Raw genomic sequence first — 21,082 nt, forward strand, 5'->3', positions numbered from 1 at the left:
CATACATCAATCTTTCTTATATATATATGTATATGTACATGTGTGTGTACATACCTCCAATACGGTACTTCAGCATATATGTCTGTATCAATTAAAACACTTTTATATATATACACCTTGTAAATATTCTCTCAGATATATCTATGCAAATACATAGAATCATAGAATGGTTTGTGTGGAAAGAGATCTTAAAGATCATCTAGGTACAATCCTATTGCCGTGGGCAGAGACATAGTAGGAACATATACATATACATACACTAAACCACCCAAAATGTCTGAGCTATGCCTGAACAGATTTCGAGGAGAAAATCTGCTTTACCTATGCTAAAATATTGTGGTGAACTTTTCTTATGAGAATGTTTTTATTGTTCATGTTTGAAAGAAGGAATTTGATGTTAAGCAACCTCAGTTGAGATATACATTATTATAGATATATTTTCAGTTCTAGCCTAATTTGTTCAAATGTTAAGACTTATGGAGTATTCTTGCCAGGATTTTGCCAGCAATGGAGAGCAGAGTAATACCACGGTAATTTGAACAGTCTGATTTAATTCCTTTCTTCTTATATAGGGTGATGATGACTGCATCTCGAAGGTCTGATGGTAGTTTGCCTAGTTCCCAACAGTGTACCACAAACTAGTGAAATTTAGCATGGAGTGCTGCAAGGCCCCCATGTTTCCAGATTCAGGTGGAATTCCATCAACCCCAGCTGCCTTGCCGATTTTCACCTGCTGAACAGCTTTGAGGGTTTCTCCTAAAGTGGGAGCAGTATCCAATTCATACTTCACCAGTTGCTGTGTGATAGACTGAATGGCTGTGTCTTGGACTACACTGACGGTACTGAAAAGAGTCTGAAAGTGTTCAGACCGTCAATTCAGAATGGAGGTTTTATCTGTTAGAAGCGTTTGACCATCAGCACTGAGTAGAGGACTTTGGGCTTTGTATGTAGGCCCGTATGCTGTTTTCAGGGCTTCATAGAATCGTCTGTGATCACCCGTGTCTGCGCATAATTGTGTTTTTTTAGCTAGACTGATCCACCACTTGTTCTGGATGTCACGGAGTTTCTGTTGGAGCTTGCTGCACGTAATGCAAAAGGCTGTTTTTCTTATGTGACAGGATGGCAGTGCAAGGTGTGCTTGGTGGGCGGTTCTCTTCTTCCTCAACAATTCCTGGATCTCTTGATTGTTTTCATCGAACCAATCCTTGTTCTTCTTGAGGGAGAACCCTAAGGTTTCTTCAGAGGACTGCAGGATGCTGGTTTTAATTTGGTGCCAGAGTGTAACAGGAGAGGTATCTGTAGAATCTGTGGAATAGCTATCAAGCCTAGTTTGAAGATTAGCCTGGAATTTGGCAAAATCTACCACCTGCAACTCCTAGAATGCTTCCATCAACGCTGCCTTCATACAATCCTAAACATCCACTGGTCAGATTATGTGACTAATATGTCTGTTCTAGAACAAGCAGCAGTCACAAGTATTGAGGCCATGTTGCTGAGAACACAGCTGCGCTGGGCAGGGCACGTCTCCAGGATGAAGGACCACCACCTCCCTAAGATCTTGCTTTATGGTGAACATGCCACTGGCTGCCACAAGAGAGGAGCCCCAAAGAGAAGATACAAGGACTCCCTGACACAACATCTCAGCCTTGGCCATATTGATCAACATAACTGGTCTACTCTGGCCTCCAATCGGGAGGTCTGGAGACACACCATCTATAACGCTGCTGATGCCTTTGGGAAAGCACGCAGGATCACTCTTGAGGAGAAAAGACAATGCAGAAAGAATCATGCCCTGCAGAATGTACCACCTAAGGAGTCTTTCTGCTGTGCCTTTTGCAACCGGATGTGCCTATCTCATATTGGCCTTTTTAGCCACCAGCGTGCTTGTAACAAACATGGGTAGAGCCCTTCCCAAATCTTCGTTCACGAAGCCCAGCCATGATGATGAAGACTTATGGAAGAAGCCCTTCTTCTTCCACGGTTTCCACCCATACACTTTTTCCTTGGTTAAATCTCTGATGCATCCACCTACACTGGACGTGTTCTGGTCTGAAGCTGAACAAGGCTTGACCTGTAGTTTTCAGATATGAGATGGTACATGCTGCGCTGCATGCAGACAGGAGCTGAGAACAGGAAGGACTAGACAAGTTGTCTGATCTGACTATGTCAAATACAAGAGCTGGAACTGAGATTTCTGAGAAAGAACGTTATGTCAGATAGAAGCAGGTAAACCAGAAGCAGAAGAGAAGCAACAAGAGTAAAGGCTGGAGCTAGGTCTGCTCATGGAGCACTAGTTGATCTTTAAGAACCCTTTCAACTCAAACCATTCTGTGAGTCTGTGCTCTCCATGAAGTGTTCTGTTTGTGCTCTGGTTTTGATCCGAGATGAAAGACTCTATGCCCAAAGGCAGTTCTATTTGTGTCTCTTGGCAATGGTTGCAGGGCATGATAGTGGACATCAAATAATCCAGCTCACAGCCAGCACCGGGTTAAATCTATCAAAACAGTTCACATGCAGAAATCTTTGCAATAGGGATGAACTGGAAATGGCAACTTCTGCATAATAATGAATTAGGGAAACTAACTCTGAAATGGTAAGTTGTGACTTAATTGCATGAATATTTTAATACGTGTCCTTAACTTTCAGTTGAGTAAACATCAGGGAACACTATGTACGCTCCAGAGTGTTACACTATGACACTTGCAAGCACACTAAGTGTTAAGATAATACTCTGCTAAACCCCAGGGTTACCTGTAAGCAAGGATGAGGCTTTCCCCATCTTTTTTTTTAAATTGAGCATGTTTTTGATTTCTCAGAAATGGCCTGTGCACACAGGTAGTTACAGCATGGTCAGTAATGACAGCAATGGTCCAAAGAGGGACCCGAATGGGAATAGAAATGCAAATGTTGTGATGTAAGAGTCCAGAAAAATGGTCTGAACTCCCAGTTGCCTCTGAGGTAGTCCACAGTTTTGTAAAAAATCCAAAGACTAAAATATGTTTGCATAAAAACTGCAGTTTCACACAGTTAATGTATTTCTCAAATTAAGACCATTTTCAGATTATCTGCAATTGGTAGAAAGACTCTCCAGTGGAATGATCAGTGTTACCTGTTACCAAGAGCCTTACCTAAGACAGCTTCCCTTCATACTGCAGTTTTGAGGTTTTCAAAGGTACCTTTTTTCTGAGTAACATCACCTATCAGTTCCGTAGTAACACAGGGAGCCTGTATGAGTCACTCTTTGAATAAACAGGAGAAAGCTGTCAATTTACTTGTGTTCAAGGGGAGCACTTTTACAGTGTTTCCACATGAATAGTTTTATATTTGAATTTTTTAACCCAGAGAGAGTAAATTCTGCAACATTGTTCAATTATCTATAATTCTTCTTTTCATATTAATAAAGTAGATGTACTTGATCACAAGCAACTAAACCAATAAGTTAGCCTGCAAGGCAAGATGAATTGAGGGAGTTTTTATTACTAATTAATTGATTTTTGCTCTAGATGCTCATGCAAAGTAAACAGTGTCATTAAATAAAGATTTGTTTTAAATGCGATCGGTGGGCAATCTGCTTGCTACTATCCTTCTTCAGACAGGAAAGGCTTCAGGGGAGAACTTACTGTGATACTAATAGTACTGAAGAGACAACCTACAAAAAAAACCCCAACCAGCTGTTGTAGACAATGTGGTTTAAATAGAAACTGCCTTGCGGATACAATGACAATTCTGTGTCATATTTAATTCTGTTTTCCACTTAAGTCCCATCAATTTTCAAAATGAAGAATTTCTTGTGTCAACATTTGTGCCCTAGTTTTTTTCCTTGCTTTGCCTCTTACCCTCTGATTTAGAATTTAACAGCTGCCTATTTTGAATACTACAGATGAAATTTTAAGCTCTACTTCTGCTGTGGCAACTGAATCCCTCTTGCCTTTACCTCTCTATTCCTAGCTGCATGATTTTGTCAACAGACAGGTTGCTACTTTGTTTAACAGCGGAACATAATTCCTGCCTTTGATAAACATAAGGCAAAAAAAGAATCCTTGGAAAAGCTGGGAGTTGCAAACATCTGAGCTCTTCTTCGTAAAGTTTTCGGAAGTAGAGCCATAAATGTATGAGGTTATTTATCATACTGGATTCTCTGTTATTGCTAATATAATTAAATACTATAAGTCTATCCGGATTTATATCAGCAAAATAAAAAGCAACAGTCCCTTGCATGCCACAAAAACAAAAGTCTTCTTTAAATCTGGAAGAAAATACTTACATAAGGAGTGCAATATTCACTTTAATTCTAATTTGGGGTCTATGTTTACTGACCAGGGTAGAAGAAAGTGACTGAAGGAATGACTTTCAGTGAGCTAGTTTACATACCTAAATTGCTAAGCCAGTTAACAAAATGTGGAAAGAATATGATTTTGATTAAATTTTATTTACTGCCTGAAACTGTACCTGTTTTCCTCTCCCCAAATTGGGAGAAAATAGTACCATACCTAGTTCTTGCACTACAAACTATGAATACGCTACACAGTATGAACGAGATGAGTTAACTTATGTAATTTTTTTTAAGGTTTTCTTGAGAGCAGAATTGTGAGGGAATGATTTATATTGTCACTGCACATTCTTAGACAAAGAAATAAAATCTCTTGTTTAATGGTTGGTTGATTAAAATTACTAGTGGAACGAAGCGAAAGAAAGATGATCAAACAGCACAGAAATATTAAGGCTTATGAAGAAACCTGACAAGAGGAAGACTCTACACTTCGTGTTTGGAATGAAAATAAAATCAGGGATGCATGAGCAGTCTGCACAGGATGATGGATGAAAGATGCTCTTTGCAGCTCACAGCCTTGTATCTCTTCTATACTATGTTCTGTTTCTCCTTTCGGAGCGCAATAAAACCCAAACTGTTTCTGTAGGTCTTGCAGGATTTGAATTGATGTACTGAAGCTGAAGGTCCATCTGTTCTAGTGCCTTGTCTCCTACTGGTCTTGGCTTTTCATGCCTAAATTCTGTTACTAAAATAGAGAAGTTTGATAGCTTTCCCTTTCTGGGGAGAAAGTGACTTCTACGCATCAGTTTAAGATTTGAGTGGCAGTGGACATGGAGTTTGCGGTGGAGAATGCCAGTAGAGGTATAGGGGTCAGTCAAGTCTTGCCGTACTGGTCTCCACCTGGGATGAAAATTTTTGTGTGTCTACAATAGGCTCAAATTATACTTGTAAGACCAACACCTCCCATGCTTAAAAATGAGCTGGGCTCGTGGATCTTGTGAGGACAGTCACATTGAACTGCAGTCATTTAGGGTCAAAGATCTGGAAGTAGATGAAAAAGCAACTAGATGCTTGGGGAGATTTTCTATGGCTTTGGTGAAGTGAAACACGGGGGTGCTGCAGTCACCATCAACAACTTCCTTACACGTCTCCTAAGATGTGGTCGTCCAGCCTTTGGAACGAGTGGTGGGTGTCCGGAGTCCCAGGGGGGTCCAAGTCGCCTGGTCTGCCTTTTACCTGTCGATCCTCTCCTGATCTGCGCTGATGGAACAAGTGCTCTCAGCTGATCACGCCTCTCACCTCACCGCCGCGGAGGATGTGAGCGGGTGGGCGTAGGAGGCTGGGTGGGGGGCGCAGCTCTTCAGCGCACACCCCGGCAGCGGGTGGGCCGGGAGGGAGCGCGGTAGGTGTCTCCGCGCCTCCGCCCCTCCCTCCCTTCCTCCTTCCTCCCTCCCTCCTCCCTCCTCCCTCTCTCCCGCGGCGCATCCTCCCGCCCTCGCCTCTCCCCGGCGCTCGTCGCCTGCGGGGCTGTTGCCGGGGGTGGTGCCAGCAGCGCCAGCCCGACCCCCCGCCTCGGGATGTGCTGAGCAGGGGCAGCTCCGCTCGGGCCGCTCCGCGCCTCACCTGCCGCCTGCCCGTTCCCCCGCCGCCCCTCGCCTGCTCGGAACGGGTCGGGTCGGGTCGGGTCGGTCGCCGGTGGCGGAGGATCCCGGCGGTAAGTGCGGGACAGGGCGGGGCGGCCGCTGGCCCCGGGGGCGGAGGGGGGTCTCGGGGGGCGCGGGGGCCGCTCCGGGCTCGGGCGTGGGGGGAGCGGCTCCGCTGCGCGTCGGTGCTGCCGGGACTGAGCTGTGTCTGTGGAGCCGTGCGGGATGCGCGTATGTGGGTATGAATATATAGATATAATTATATCTATATATGTAATATCTATCTATCTATCTGTCTGTGTGTCTGTCCATCTATCCATCCATGTATCCATCCGTCTATCCATCTATCTATCTATCTCTCTGTCTATCTATCTATTTATCCGTCTGTCTATGTATCTATCTCTCTATATAGATAAATTTCCTGTTGAACGTCCTCGTGTGGGCACGGGGGAGGGAGGAGAAGCCGGGCGCCGTGGCCGCCTTGTGCCGACGGCGTGTCCGCGGGAGCCCGTGGGTGCCTACACGGTCGCGCCGCCCTGCCCTGCTCGGTAGGTGCCTCTCTATGTGTATGTATGGATGTATGTATATGTATGTTTGCACATCTGTATGGGCACGGCGCCCTGCCCTCTCCCTCCCTCCCTCCCTCCCTCTGCAGGTGCCTGTGTGCTGTGTGACACACCCGGTGCCGCACGCCCGCGGTCCCCAGGTGCCCCCGCACCTGTGGTCGCGGTGCTGCCCTGGGTGCGGGTTTGGGGACATCCTCGATGGAGGAGTCGGAGGGTCCCGCGGGCTGGGTCCTGCCTCCGCCCCGTCTCTCTGTATAAAGCACCCCCCCAGGGTGACAGGTACTGTAGGCAGTTTGGCTGGAGCACAAACACTGCCTTTCTTCACACGCTCGTCACGAGTTAGTAGAAAGCTGCGACAGCCCAGATGCCTTCCTAGACATCCATTCCTCCTACTCAGGCTCTGGCAAAGAAGAAAAGATAACAGGCAGCACTTCTGTCTGTGTGGGTGGAGGAAGAGAAAGGAATATTGATAATGTATTTGTTGAAGGGACACTAATTCTTGGTTTTAATTACTATTTTAGTGGTTTCAGTGTAGCGCTGTGCTGCATAGCTGCCACGGAACTCATTTGGTGACTTTAGTTCAGTGCTTTTAAAACCCTGCGTTCTTCCTTCTGCTTTTTTGTAAAATCCTTTCTCCGTCCTGATGCATACAAAGAACCCAGTCAGGAAAGCTCAATTTCCAGAAGAGGGATGTGGACTGTGTGCAAAATGCTGAACAACTGGAAAAGCAGCATTTTCTATTTGCTCCAGTCCTTCTGGGTTGTAATGGCAATTTCCTACAACAAATGAACATTTGTCATTCAGGAGGGATTTTGGTTAATGTGGTTTGTTTTGCAGGTTGGTCTGTTTGTTTGGGGATTTTTAAGTTGCTGGTGTTTTTTTAATTTTTTTTTTCTCTGAATGAGAGGTGGAGTATCATTAAATGCAGGGCTAAATCTTGTGATCAGCACATGAACAGAACCATCCTTTGGAAGGAATGATGCCTTGTTAGACAAGGAAGGGACTCATATCGGTGAATCCATCTTCCAACCAGTACTGCATTATTGGCAACCTCTCTTAGGATTCTCTGGAAACAGGATCTCTGTTTCCTATAGCTAGATGTATAAATAATATAATTTTTAAGTAATTGTGTTCCCATTCAGTTGGAATAATTTTTTTTCCCCTTTCTGGAATAAAAGACTTAAAAACTCTTATTGAAAGTGTACTGTCTTTTTTTTTTTTTTTTTCTCTAGAGCTGTGTGAAGAAAGTCTTCAACCATGGATGTGTTCATGAAAGGACTTTCCAAGGCAAAGGAGGGAGTCGTAGCAGCAGCAGAAAAAACCAAGCAGGGTGTGGCAGAGGCGGCAGGAAAGACGAAAGAGGGAGTCCTCTATGTGGGTAGGTGGGCAGCAGAGACCTAGTATTCTGAAAAAAACCCCTAATCACTCATAGGAGACCATTGCAAAACAAACAAGAGGAGAGTTGTGCCTCCTGAGCTCCAGTTCTTTAAAATCAAGTGTTGGTTCTTATGTCACGTGCTGGCCATGTGTCACTGCTCTGTGGAGCCACATCTGTAACACCAGACTGAATGAGGTTGTATCATGGGAGGTGCCTTGCAGTACAGGTCACTGGCTGGTTATTCTATTCAAGAAGTTGGTACAGTAAAAATAAATTAAAAAAAATATAAAAGCTGAAGTGGAAGGTAACTTGACAGCATTCTATAGAACGTGGAGTTTAAATAGGAATTTAAGAGACGACATTTGAGAGGTTAATTCAGGAATTGAGGTTTAGACAGGCTGACTGATTGGCGTGTTGACAGTAATGTTTTGTATGGCAAAGTGTCATGTCCTCATCGTTTGAATTTAATTTCGTATTTTGTACTTACTATTGCAAATTCCTAGCATTTCCATGACTTCTCCAAGAAGAACAGCTACAATTAATGGGGTAGGGCAGGTAGACCCCAAGGTAGCAAAGCAGTTATTAGGTGTCATTCTAGGACACAAAAGTCTTGCATAGAGGCAGGGATAAAATTCTTTTCAAATCCCAGATTGGTACTTTTATGCATGATAGTCATCTTCATTTTAGCAGGTATTAGGCTTTAGAGGACTGTCTTGCAAATGCTGCCATGAAAAATTCACAGAAAAATAATCTGCCAAGACTATAGGAGTAAGTGGTTATTTTTTAAAAAAAAGTAATTATGGATCTGTTTCTCTTATTTATCAAATAAAGTTAGTGTGTAATATAAAGGAGGGGAAAACATAGCCTTTTCTGTAGGTCTTTTCTATTTTGCTGATTTTGTAGCTGTTCAACTCTGTAATGGATGCTGTGTGTGCCAAGGGAGATGTGCACACATAGCAGAGAGAAGTTAAACAGAGCTGAAAACCGGAGGCATTTCTTTTCAATGGGAGCACTGAGATCGCTGCAATTCCAGTGTCTTTTTAGGATTCCCTCCACCCTTGCAGGCTAGTGCCAGTTTGTGAGAAATTATTTCTGCTCCAGATAGTGTGGACTACTCATTTGGAATATACTTCTCTCATTTTGAGCCATAGCAAAGCTCAGTGCTCTTGCCAACAGGGATGGCAATTATTTTGAACACTAATTGTAAGATGAGTCTATTTTAAAATGAGCATCTGCTCATTTTCAAGGTATCAAAATAGATGTTCTCTCACCATAAATTGTGCTTGATGTTGGAGTAATTTTTCAGGGGTGAGGCTTTCTTCTATTTTGTTTTCTTGTAGTGCTGACCATGCTTCTGGGGTCATTGCTTTCTTTGTATTGGAAACCTCAATTGCGTGCTGAATTAATCTTTGTGTTTGACCTGTTCTCCAAACTGTAATAATATTTGAACCTAGTTCTGCTCCCAAAGGCAACAGATTTCCTGTTGACTTCAGAGATGCTTTTGCTGAGGTTGAACTTTGGAGGGCATGCTTGCTATTTTTTTCAAGAATAAATGACTGAGGACAGCAGAACCCTGAGCCATGACAGGGACTTGTGCATGTGACTTTAGTAATGGTGGATGATCGTTCTCGTGCCAGATGCCTCCTTTTCAGAAGGAAGGAGCTGTATGCACACTTTGTTGTGCAGGTAAAAAAGCCTTTGGTTGGAAGCTGTCTCCAGGAGCTCTGGCAGCCCGTGTACAGTTGTGTGCTTGTCCATACCTGCAGGGTGTTTCAACAGGATCATGTAGGGTCAGGGGTAAATTGGGAGCTGGGTGTCTCTCTACTTCCCAGGGACACAGGAGAGGTGGCTCTTCTCCTGTACAGCGTTAGCAAGGGCCAGTGTGATAATCTCTGGTTCTGTAGGCTGGTAATGGTTTCAGTGCAAAAAATGGTGAAACCCCTTCAAGAGGAGAGGAGCAGCACAATGCAGTAGACCTCCTGAAGATTTCTCCCTCCCTTTATCGTTGGGTTTTCAGGTTTGAGTTTCACAGCCAGATTATACTGTGAAAGCTGCCTGACATCTTGTAAAAAAGAACCTAACAGCACTGGGCTAAGAGGGACGTGTTGATGGTTTTTAGTTTCATAACATTCAGCCTTCGGTTGCTGCTGGAGAATTAAGAAGATGCAAAGTCTTTGGTCCAGATCCTCTATATGGTATGGTCTCTCACTTGAATGAGTAGAATTGAAGTAAATATGGAAAACATCTGGACCTTCCTGTCCAGGCTGCTGTTAACTATTATGTGAAAGATCATAACATAATTCTATCTAGTAAAGGATTAACTGGGGATCTTTTTTTCCCTGTCTCTTTTTTCTTCCCTCAGTCCATTGTCTTTATCCTCTTTTTAAGTACTCAAGATACTTTTCGATACAGTCTACAATGTGTTTTTATGCTTTCATGTATTGTTTTTGAGGTTTCTTTCCTGCCAAATTCCTCTGCTGATGGGCTTCATCATTGGTCAGCTGAAATCGGTGGCTCTGTCTTGACTCATACAAGTGCAGCATCAGAACCTTTCTTGATGTTAAACAAGGACCTGATCATTGTTTAGAAAGGATGACTGAGGCTCAGTAGTCCTGTGCTGCTTGCGTTTGCTGTAAATTTAAAACTGGGTCTCTCTTTGTCCTTCAAGAGCTGTTGATGTGAAGCAGTGAGGAAGTGAGTGGCAATACTTACCCCCACTCGCTTTGAAACCAGGAACTGAGAGTAAGAAGGATGCATTTGCATGCTCTTGGTGATGTAGTGTTCAAGATGTCCACTGAGCTTTTTGTGTGCTACCAGTGAGCTGAAGATTTTGCTCAACTGACTCTTCAGTTCATGTTCAGTGCTCAGAAATGGAAGTTTCCAGTCCATTTTTTGGTATGTCCATACACTAACACAACAAAGGAATAATTCATCAGCTGCAGGGTTGCTAACAGATGAGTTGTTTACTACTCCCTGTGCTGGCACATGGCCGTAGAGTAGAACAGTGCAGTCATGACCTATTTGGCAAGACCATCCAAATTCCTCTGCTGCACTCTCTTTTCATGAGGTTTCTTGTTTTCCTTTGATGGTAGAAAAGCCAGCAGAGTAGTTGAGGGACTCAAGATCTGTCTGGTGGAATAATGGGCTTCAGGACTTGGAAGCAACCATTTTCCTTAGATGTTAATTTCTCCTTCCCCTAATTTGGGCTTATGTCTACCTGTCTTTAGCCAACTCTGATTAAGCAAGGTGAATAGTCTGTTGGTCTCTCAAATAGTCCAGAAATGAGTGTATTTCCAAACTGCTGATACACTCCTTCTTTTTGGCATAATGACAGTGATGATAATAAATTATGAAGAGAGTCTATGGTATTTTTTATAATTGCGAAAAGGCAGAAATTCTGTTTTGGCTTCTCCCTCGCCTCGCACGAATGTGTACTATAGCTAGGAAAAAAAGCATTACCGTGTACTACTATTGCTTCTAAGTAGTTTAGGTCAGAGTTAGGTTTCTTGGTCTTTATATTATCCCTACTCTGATTCCTCTTGTTTTGCAGGATACAACAAACAAGACTATTGATGTTTTGGGAATGCCAGAATGAAAGACAGCTAATTTCTCTCAAATACAATGTGGACGACCAGCTTTCCTTCATTGCCAGCCAGAAGTCACCCTACTGAATTAAGTTGTTGTTATTTATAGGCCTGTTCTGGCAGCTCCTAATGTAGTTCTAGATGCTGTTGTAGCTGGGATAGCAGAAACAGCTACTTGCATGCAAATGTGCGGTAGTGGGGCAAGTAGTATTGAGCTCTAACATATGCTGTAAGATCTGGAACACCAACTAGCTGGTTGTTTGCCAATTAATGGATTTGGCTATACATATCCCTGTTCGGTATGGGTCTATGAGCCGAGTTTTCATTAAAGAAAAGCCTCTCTTCCACTAACAGAGAATACAGAGCATTTCTTTATGAGTTGTGGTTATAGCAGTGTTACATCAGGGCGAGTGAAGTAAGAATCAGCTTACATAGATCCCTCTGGAGCTGTATGCATTGCAGAGGTCCTCAGGGAGTTCTGTCATACCATCCATCTCTTACTGGCCTCAGGGAACCGAGTGCTTGATAATTCACAGGTTTCCATGTCTTTAATAACTTGGCTTGCAGGCTGCAAATTCAACAAGATGAATGAGATACTGACCAGGTTTAACAATGCATTTAAAAGCATATGCTTAATATTAGGTATTCCAATAGACACAATGGTGTTTAGTCCCTTTCTAGAAGTCAGTAGAACAGTCATAGGCTTGAATTCCAGCATGTGTTCACAGTGCCCTGCTTTTTCAGGTCTCACAGTATCACAAGATTGAGAACCAAAATCTAAAACAAATCCGTAGACATTAACACCTTGCATTTAATGAAATTTATGATTCTTCAATGGTAAATATTTTCAGTGAGAGAAAACAACCTTTTTTTATAAAGAGAAAATTAGAATAAAGGGGGAAAATACTTCTCAGCTGTTTAACCTCGTCATTAGCTAACTGAAGGAACATGTCATTTTACTTGATGCAGTATTTTTTTCCCTTTTATTTGTTGTGGATTATTATTCTGCTGTTGCTCATGGGTAACAGAGCCATTTCAATGCTGTAATCAATCTAATAGTGTCATGAATAGATGGCTAAAGTTCCATAAATTGGCACTAGTAGCCAGTAGGACATGCTGATGAATGAACTTGTATTTTATTTCAATGTTTAATTGTGTTATTGTAACAATAAGTTTCTTTCTTTTAATATTTTTCTGCTCATGCATTTTCCTCTAGTATATTTCTACTTATATCAGTTTGTATATGATTTTTATAGGGTTAAGATAAAATTGTATCTATTTTAAAAGTGTAAAGTCAGAAGTATAAATTTTAATGTCTCAAATACTGAATGACAGAGACAAAAAGTTGCATTACAAATAAGGTAATTCTGTGTTGCTAATAAAAAAATTCATCCTATCTCTGGCAGACTAAGTCAGATGATTAACTAGGAGCCATAAACTCTGTCATTGTAATGCTCAATTGCACATTGTTAAGTGTCATAGTCCACAGATGGATACTAATCCCTGAAATGTAGCCAAATTCTAAAACCTGACAAGGACATGTAGAGGTCTGGTAGGGAAAAAGGCATGGAGGTAGATTTTGAACAGTGGTATATGCTAATTTGTTTCTCCTCCTGTTGAAAACATAAGCAATTCTTCCCTTTGATGCATCATGGTAAAGAGTTATAATCTTTTTTACTTAGCTGTTCCAAAAATCGGTTTGGTCTTCAGGATGACAATTACATTGCTTTCACAGCTCTTGTGTTATGACTCAATCTAGTACAAGTTCTAGGTTGCTGCCTGCAAATCATATATGAGCTGTCACATGTGCCTGTGACAACGAGGACACCAGATGCAAAAGACCTTGAGTTTGATTTCGGTGGCTTTTTCATATTTAAATCCTATCTACCATTTAAGGTTTCTCTTTTGTATTAATTTATGTCGAAATCTGGCTAGCACTACCAGCTCCCCATGATTTTAACCTCTAGGTCTTTCTGTAGTTCAGTAATGGTTGTCAACCCCTGCGAACTGAGATCTGGCCAAGTGTTGTAAAATGAAATTGTAAGGATCTTCTGGGAACTGTGGCTCTGATCTTCTCCAAATGCATGCAAGAGCCTCCTTAGGATGTCAACATTAACATGGTTTCTGTGCAGGATCATCCATGTGAGTTTGCAAACTGAGAGGCTTAATACAGCTGTTAGGAAAATGGCAAGGAAATGAGTATGTACAAGAAATAAACTGCAGAAGTGTTTCCACTGTTACTCACCTTTCCACAGTCAATATATATCCATGCAGTTGTTCTTTATTGATGGTTTTACCTCTTCCCTTAGATTAAATTCCTCTTTAATTTCTTTTAATAACCTTAGAAAATACTGTATGCAACTGTATGTAATCTATATATTAATCCCTCTTTATCATCTGCCTAGTCTTTAACAGTACTTAAGAATATGCACTTTCAACCTAATACTGTTCTTTTTTTAGGTTCTAGGACCAAGGAGGGAGTTGTTCATGGTGTCACAACAGGTAAGACAGTTATCTCTCAATTTCAACTTCATCTCTACATTTGATTAATCAACCATTTAGCTGTTAAAAATTCTTTTTGAGAGCACTACAATTTACAAAAGATAGAAAAACATCGGAAAATTGAGAGAGCTGGTTGGGTGGGATGACTGAAGAGAAATGGCTTATAGGAAAGAAACAAATTTCAGAGTTTTGATCAAATGATTTGAATTTTTCACAGTTATGAGTGTTTTGAGATGTTTTTGAGAAGTACCTAATCTCTCAGTAGCAAGACTACTTTCAGACTTTGGAATTAATGCCAGGCATGTATATTCACGATATCATTTCTACACCAAAAAAGGAGTAAATTTGCATTTTAAATTGATTTGCAAGAATCGTTTTAGGTATGAACTGAAACCAGTAATTTGTTTTAGGGGCAAAATGAATGGAAGTCTTTGATATCTACAGAGTGCAGGAAAGCCTTAGCTGACCATAGTGCGCTGAATAGAATGTGTAATTTTCTACTGTAGAATATGAGGCTTCTGGAGATGTGAAGAAAATGCATGGTCAAGAATATTAATTTGTTTTTCCCCAAAGAAATGAGAAAACAAATAAGGTAGTAGAAAAGGATTTTTTTTCTTAGTGTACAGCCAATGTATCATTCATGTGTGCTCACATAAGCCAGTGCCAAGGATAAACAATGGTACATAAAAATGTCAGTACTTAATATCACAGCCCATATAAATGATTGAAAAGTCAGTCAAGAGTATTTCTAGTAACAAAACTGAAGAGAACATCTATGATAGTCCTTCAGAGTTTAGCCTCTGGCTAAGCATGCGTGCTGTTGTTATGAGGTTTGAAATCTCAGCCTGTTAGACCTCAATTAAGAGAAACAGTCAAAGGGACCGTTACTTTAACCAGTAGAGGATTGCAGTAGAATGAGATTTGAGGCACATATATCTAATATCGTCACAGATGTGGGAACGACAACTGACAACAGTTGCAAGCAAGTTAGTAGAGGTGATGTACACCAAGCTGGGCTGTGGTAGAATCCAAGTCAGGGGCATTTGCACATGGATGAAACGTGCTGAAGCAATAGGACTCAAGTAGACTAGCTCAGTGGGGGACTTCTTTTCCATCTCCCAGAAGAAACTACTGATCTCAAACGCTGTGTCTTTCTTTATCTGATTGCAACATGTGTAGTGAGACAGGAAATTTTAAGTAAATGAATAGAATTTTTGACAGGTTTGAAAAGATGTTAAATTTTGTTCTGGAAGGAACAAAACAGATTATAAAGCCAAACATAAGGAGAATACATCTGTTATGTGCTGTGCCTGTGAACAGAAAATTTTGAAAAGTTGCTGTCAATTTTAGGCAAAACAGTGGTTGTTCCTCATGCACTTTATGAAATGGGTGTCGCAAAGTGAAACACTGAAAGCTTGGGAGTAATGGGGTTTGTGCTACAGTTTGCTTCCTTCTGGCCTGTTCAACTGTTTGAGATGAGTTTGGCTGTTGAATGGAAATGGAAAATGAATAGAAGTTGAATTTCAGGTTGAAATATGACTGTGAGGAGACTTCAGGCAGACTCTAGAGAGCATGGTGTCCAAAATGATACAGTATGGACTTGGTACTATAAGAACAGAGAAATTTCTTGGGTCATATTTTAAGAATAAAAACTAATTGTAAGTCTATAAAGAGTTGTTCTGGCCAGCAGAGAAGGTACATGAAAACAGATTTGGGTTCAGTGTAGTCATGCTAGGAGGTGTAACATGAAGACACTGAGAAATGCCAGTGAAGTTGCTGTAGAAATGAAATCCCTTTAAATCAATGCTATTAAGGTTGATATAACAAAACTGCCCTTTAAGACACTTGTAAAGACCTACTTGTCTCTTTTCATAGGACTGGGAGTTCACAAGTTCTGATTATCTTAGCATATTAACTCCCCAGTGCATCAGGTGAAACCTGAGGTGAAATAAATATTTTATTATGTAAATAAGAAAGGTTCGAGAGGTTGGAGACAGTCAAATGCAAACTAGAACCACAGATCAAAACAAGTGTGTTCACAGTTGTGCAGTTAGTCCTTTCTTACTGTCTGAGTTCCAAAATCTTGCTAGTTTTGCTATTTTTTAATAGTTAGTGGTTTAAAACCCTATGCTGGTGAGATAAATGTGAGCTGACATACCTCAAAGTGCTATAAAACTAAATACACTCTTTGGTTAATTACTTTCCAAACCCAGACATTCTCGACTGAGATGTTTCTTGCTTTAAATGTGACCTGATTGTACCACGTTTAGTGGCATAAAGACACTGTGAAATGAGGATCCTAGGCTGTGCTTCGCAGGAATATGGTGAGAGTGTTATTTGTGAAGTCATCCTTTCTCAGAACTTCTGAAGATGAAGCAGCTTTGCTTATTGGTTTTATGGGGTGTTTGCTTGTGTTTAGAATTGCCTTCCTAATTAACGTGTCTACTGGCCTTTGACTATAAATGCATAATTCATCCACCTTGCTTATCTCCCACGGATAAATGTCCAGAAATGAACAGTATCAAAGATAAAATATTTACAGTTCATCTCCTGATATTCAAAATAAAGCATTATTTGTAAATAGATCAGGGAGAAAAAGCCCTTGGTCCTTCAACCATGTGTCTGTTTCCTGAAAGTGAGTGAAGACACAATATCAAGTTATGAACCATAGTCAAGCATTTTGATGAATTGTTTTATCCAATCATTCTTGTTTTTCTTAACACAGTCTTTGGCATTCCTGCTGCGTTTATTTTAACTCCATCAGGTATCTTACAGAAAAATTCCATAAATTAAAGGACCACCAATGTATTTATGGCATCTTTGTAAGTGAATTCTTCAAGTACTTAAGACTAACTTATTGTCTGAAACAGATATTCAAAAATATATTTAGTGCACTAAGAAGAAATTCAGAGAAATCCTGTAGTTTTCATCTACTTTTATTGTTCAAAGTTGAAAGCAACTAGTTATCATTTTGAATTAAGCCAAAGGTTTCACAATGATATTGCATCTTACCGAGGTGCCTATAATAAGTAGGGAAAAGAAAGCTTCAATGCTAATATTTTTTGCACTGTGCTGTACTAAGTATTTGAACTTCAAACTCAAAGTTAGCCTCGGGATGGTTGTTGTACATCGTCCCGGGGTCATTTAATGGAATGGACAGTCTCTGCATAGACAGAAGTAATCAGGCCAGAGCACAGCAGAGCTCTGCAGAAGCTGATTTACTCTGTTTCTCAACACTGTGATGCAAAGCATGTATCAATTCTACAAAGACTTAAGGGCTTAAGATCATTAAACAACCTGGTATTCAGATTAAATTAATTAGTTGGAATCAACCCCCTACATTCTGAACTGATTTGTTAGTGCTTTCCCCTGCTTACTACTTAATGAAGGCAATAAAATATGTGAGACTATTTTGGTTTTTCTTCTCCTGTCACTGGGGTTTCAGAGCTGGGTGGTCACCAGGCTGGAGCTAATTATCAGAGTCACTCTGGTGACTTCGATGATGTTTGGGTGCTCTAATTTCTGAAGCACTGTGTGAGAGATCTTTCATGGTAACTCCTGTGTCAGCTTTCTTGTGCTATGTCTGTGTGCGGGTTTTGGGTGGGGTAGAGTTAGTTTTCTTCATAGCGGCTGGTATGGGGCTGGTTTGGATTTGTGCTGGAAATAGTGATAGTGTTGATAACACAGGGATGTTTTAGTTACTGCTGAGCAGTGCTTACACAGTGTCAAGGCTTTTTCTGCTTTTCACCTCACCCCACCACGAGGGTGGGGTGCACGAGGAGTTGGGAGGAGCCACAGCCAGGACAGCTGGCCCCAACTGACAAGAGGGATATTCTATACCATGTGGCATCATGCTCAACAATAAAACTAGGGGTAAGGTTGGTGGGGGGCAGCTGCTCGGGGTCTGGCTGAGCATTAGTTGCTTGGTGGTGAGCAATTGTTTTAATTTGCATCATTTGTGTTTCTTGGGCTTCATCTCTCTTTCTCTCTGTTATTTTCCCTTTTATTACAATTTGTTAAAGTTATATTATTTCAATTAAACTGTACTTATCTCAGCCCACAAGTTTTCTTACTTTTACCCTTTCAATTCTCTTTTCCCCTGTCCTGCTGGGGGTGGAAGTGAATGAGCAGCTGTGTGGTGCTTAGTATCCAGCTGGTGTTAAATCACAAAACAGTCTGAAATAGAAGCAATCTTAAATATATCTCTTTTGTTACTACTTTTATCAACATCTTATTGTTGTGCCATTAACGGTGTTAGTGGCCTGATTCTTTTTGATTTTACTTTGCATGTACTAAGCCTTTCCTAGGATAATATGTTTCTGAGAGGAGAAAACAGACTTCAGGCAGAGCTTTTCCAAAACATTCTAATAGTGGGAACAGCAGCCACTGGATAGTTGTGCTTGGTAGGTGGTTGTACTTGCCAGGACAGCATAGAAACATGGCTTTAATAATGGCATCAGGAATTAGGTGTTTTCTACTGAAGCATCCACAGTGCTCTCAATTCCACTCTGTTTCTTAATATTCTGCTTTTGAGGTGCAGTTTTTTTAATAGCTTCAGATAATGAAACTAATTATGACTTGGCAAGGAACACGGTGCAACCATAGTTTATCGTTTTATCTGAAGGGGTGAATCTGCTTAAGGGCAACTGAGCATGTGATCCTTTGTCAGCATTGAGCCTGCTGAATTTGTCCTTTATATGTTCTGCCATTCAACATGTTTTGGAAAAGAGAGTTTTCAAAACAGTGTATGTCACTTGCATAGAAAACAAAATGAACAGAACGAAAGGACCCAGATTTATAGAATCAGGGAATGTCTCATAGACTGGTTTGGTTTGGAAGGGACTTTAAAGATCATTTAGTTCCAACCCCTTGCTGTGGGCAGGGACACCTTCCACTAGGCCAGGTTGTTCGTGTCTCCATCCAATCTGGCCTTGAATATTTCCAGAGATGGGGCATTCACAACTTCTCTAGGCAACCTGTTCCAGTGCCTCACCACCTTCACAGTAAAGAATTTCTTCCTTATGTCTAATCTGAACCTTCTCTTTCAGTTTGAAGCCACTCCCTCTTGTCCTATCACTGCATGCCCTTGTAAAAAGTCCTTCTCCATCTTTCTTGTAGGCTCCCTTTAGGTGCTGGAATGCTCCTACAAGGTCTTCCTAGGGCCTTCTCTTTTCCAAGCTGAACAATTCTAATTTTCCCAGTCTTTCCTTATAGGAGAGGTGCTCCATCCCTCTGATCATCTTTGTGGCCCTCCTCTGGACTCTGTCCAACAGGTCTATGTCCTTCCTGTGTCAGAGCCCTAGGGATGGACACAGCATTCCATGTGGGATATCACAAGAGGGGCAGAATCACCTCCCTTGACCTGTTGGTCATGCTTTTGATGCAGCCCAGGATATCTCCCAAAAAATGAATGAGACAGAGGAAAATTGAAAAGCAATACTGAAATGTACCCAAAACACTTTTTTTTTTTTAATATTTTTTTGAGAATAGAATTTTTAAGTCTACTTCTGCAAGATGCCACTCTCTTTAACATCTCTGTTTGAGGTTTCTTTTTGCTATTTGAAATAATAATGGAAACAATAGAGAGTTTCTGTCTCATAATGTTTCTCAGCTTGTTTCTGCAAGACTCCGTGTACAATCAGGTCTTAACATTCTTTGCAAGATACAATGTGTCACTAGGACACACTTTAAGAACGTGTTTACAAGAACTAGTTACATGTAGAATCCAGAGCTTTTTGTAGTCTGTAGCTGGTAATAATCAAGTGGGGCATACAGAAGTCTTTTTGCACTTACTAGCATTAAGTCACACCTTCCCTGAGGGCAACATTTGCTTTACAGCAAAAACCACTTTTGATTTATTTTTTTTTTTTTCTGGAAAAAACATGGCAGTAGAGTAGTGGATGTATGCAATAAAACTTCTTGAGAAGTTTTTATCTCATTAGCATGTATAGTTATGGAACAGACTTTCTCTGTTTCTTGTTTCAGACGATGTATAGTCTGTTGTGTCCTACTCTGTAATGAAGTCTCCTGGTCATAGCAGAGATAATACTCAATTGGTTATTAACTTTTCCCTTTCACTTAGAATGAGCATTAAATTATCAGCATCCTTTTTCAGTCAGCAGATATTTATTATTTGGGTCTTTAATAAAAATTGTATTGTTTACCTTTCTAGCTTTTTCCTAATTGCTGTTTTTAATGTCAATCATAGCAATGTATTCTGCCTGCCCTGCGATATGGATGGCTGATACTCTTTATGCAAGAAATTAAAGAAATGTAATTTATCCACAGAAAGTCTAATTTTTTGCATGTGCTTCCTCAAAAAAAAGACTCAGAAAGGATGGCCTAGCTACCAAGCAGAATCCATCCTGTGCTCAAAAAGGGTGCAAATAAAGCTATGAATACATTTTATGGATCAGAGGGAATTTATCCTGGAGGAAAATATAGAGTTAGTTAGAATTGCAAAAGTATATGGGTGTTTTTGAAGAACAGTCTCTTGTTTAGATGAGTAAATGTGTTTTTTGTTGAAAATCTGGCTGCATAACTTTAAGGCATGAAGTCATTCCATTCCTTTTCTTAGTTCAAGCTGCTGTCAGAAAGAGCCCTTGGGAATGAATGAACAGAAAAGAATCGAGTGATATTCTGAAAGGTAGAGTGGCAACTGCTGATGTATATGTAGGCAAAATGAGTTATTGTTTCCCTGGGGCTTGGAAGTTAGCTATTAATCCAGTTTGCTTTGGCATCTTTGGCATTCAATCTTTTTGTAGATTACTATTTTATGTATCAGCATCAGGGCAAAAATCTCTAGAGGGTCCAATAAAAGGCTGTATTTGAAATTCTCTGGTTGAGCATTGGTAGATCTGCTTTTTAATGAAATATATTCTAAAAAATGAAAATACAAAGAATAATCAATGCTTTTGAGTCTAATGAAAGAAATCTTGTCTTCCATGCCCTATACCATGCAGCAAGTGTTTGGTGGACTAATTAGAATGCATTATCAAACTGGCATACATGACACAGTGAGTTGAACATAATAAGGGCCCTTAAATCATGACTTTTCTTCCCTAAAGTACAACTAGACATGAATGAAAATGTCAAATATCTTTCACATGAAAGATATTGAGCCAAAAATAAGGGTTATT

General features: G+C 40.8%; 1 protein-coding gene across 3 annotated transcripts in view; it reads left to right on the forward strand.

Moving 5' to 3' along the window:
* Positions 1-5,792: 5,792 nt before the first annotated feature.
* SNCA (synuclein alpha) overlaps positions 5,793-21,082 on the forward strand; it is a 63,768-nt gene continuing 48,478 nt past the window's right edge. Inside the window, exons 1-4 of one of the 3 annotated variants that reach the window (XM_027636133.1) lie at positions 5,796-5,984; positions 6,326-6,461; positions 7,712-7,857; positions 13,902-13,943. In XM_027636133.1, coding sequence (XP_027491934.1) covers positions 7,737-7,857; positions 13,902-13,943 — 163 coding nt within the window. In that variant the 5' untranslated portion in view covers positions 5,796-5,984; positions 6,326-6,461; positions 7,712-7,736. Of the gene's footprint in view, positions 5,985-6,066; positions 6,153-6,325; positions 6,462-7,711; positions 7,858-13,901; positions 13,944-21,082 lie in introns of those variants that run through there. The other 2 variants (XM_027636135.1, XM_027636134.1) reach the window with 2 other exon arrangements.

Source organism: Corapipo altera, unplaced genomic scaffold (assembly GCF_003945725.1).
Source record: "Corapipo altera isolate COAL_440 unplaced genomic scaffold, ASM394572v1 22b, whole genome shotgun sequence".
Taxonomy (NCBI): Eukaryota; Metazoa; Chordata; class Aves; order Passeriformes; family Pipridae; genus Corapipo; species Corapipo altera.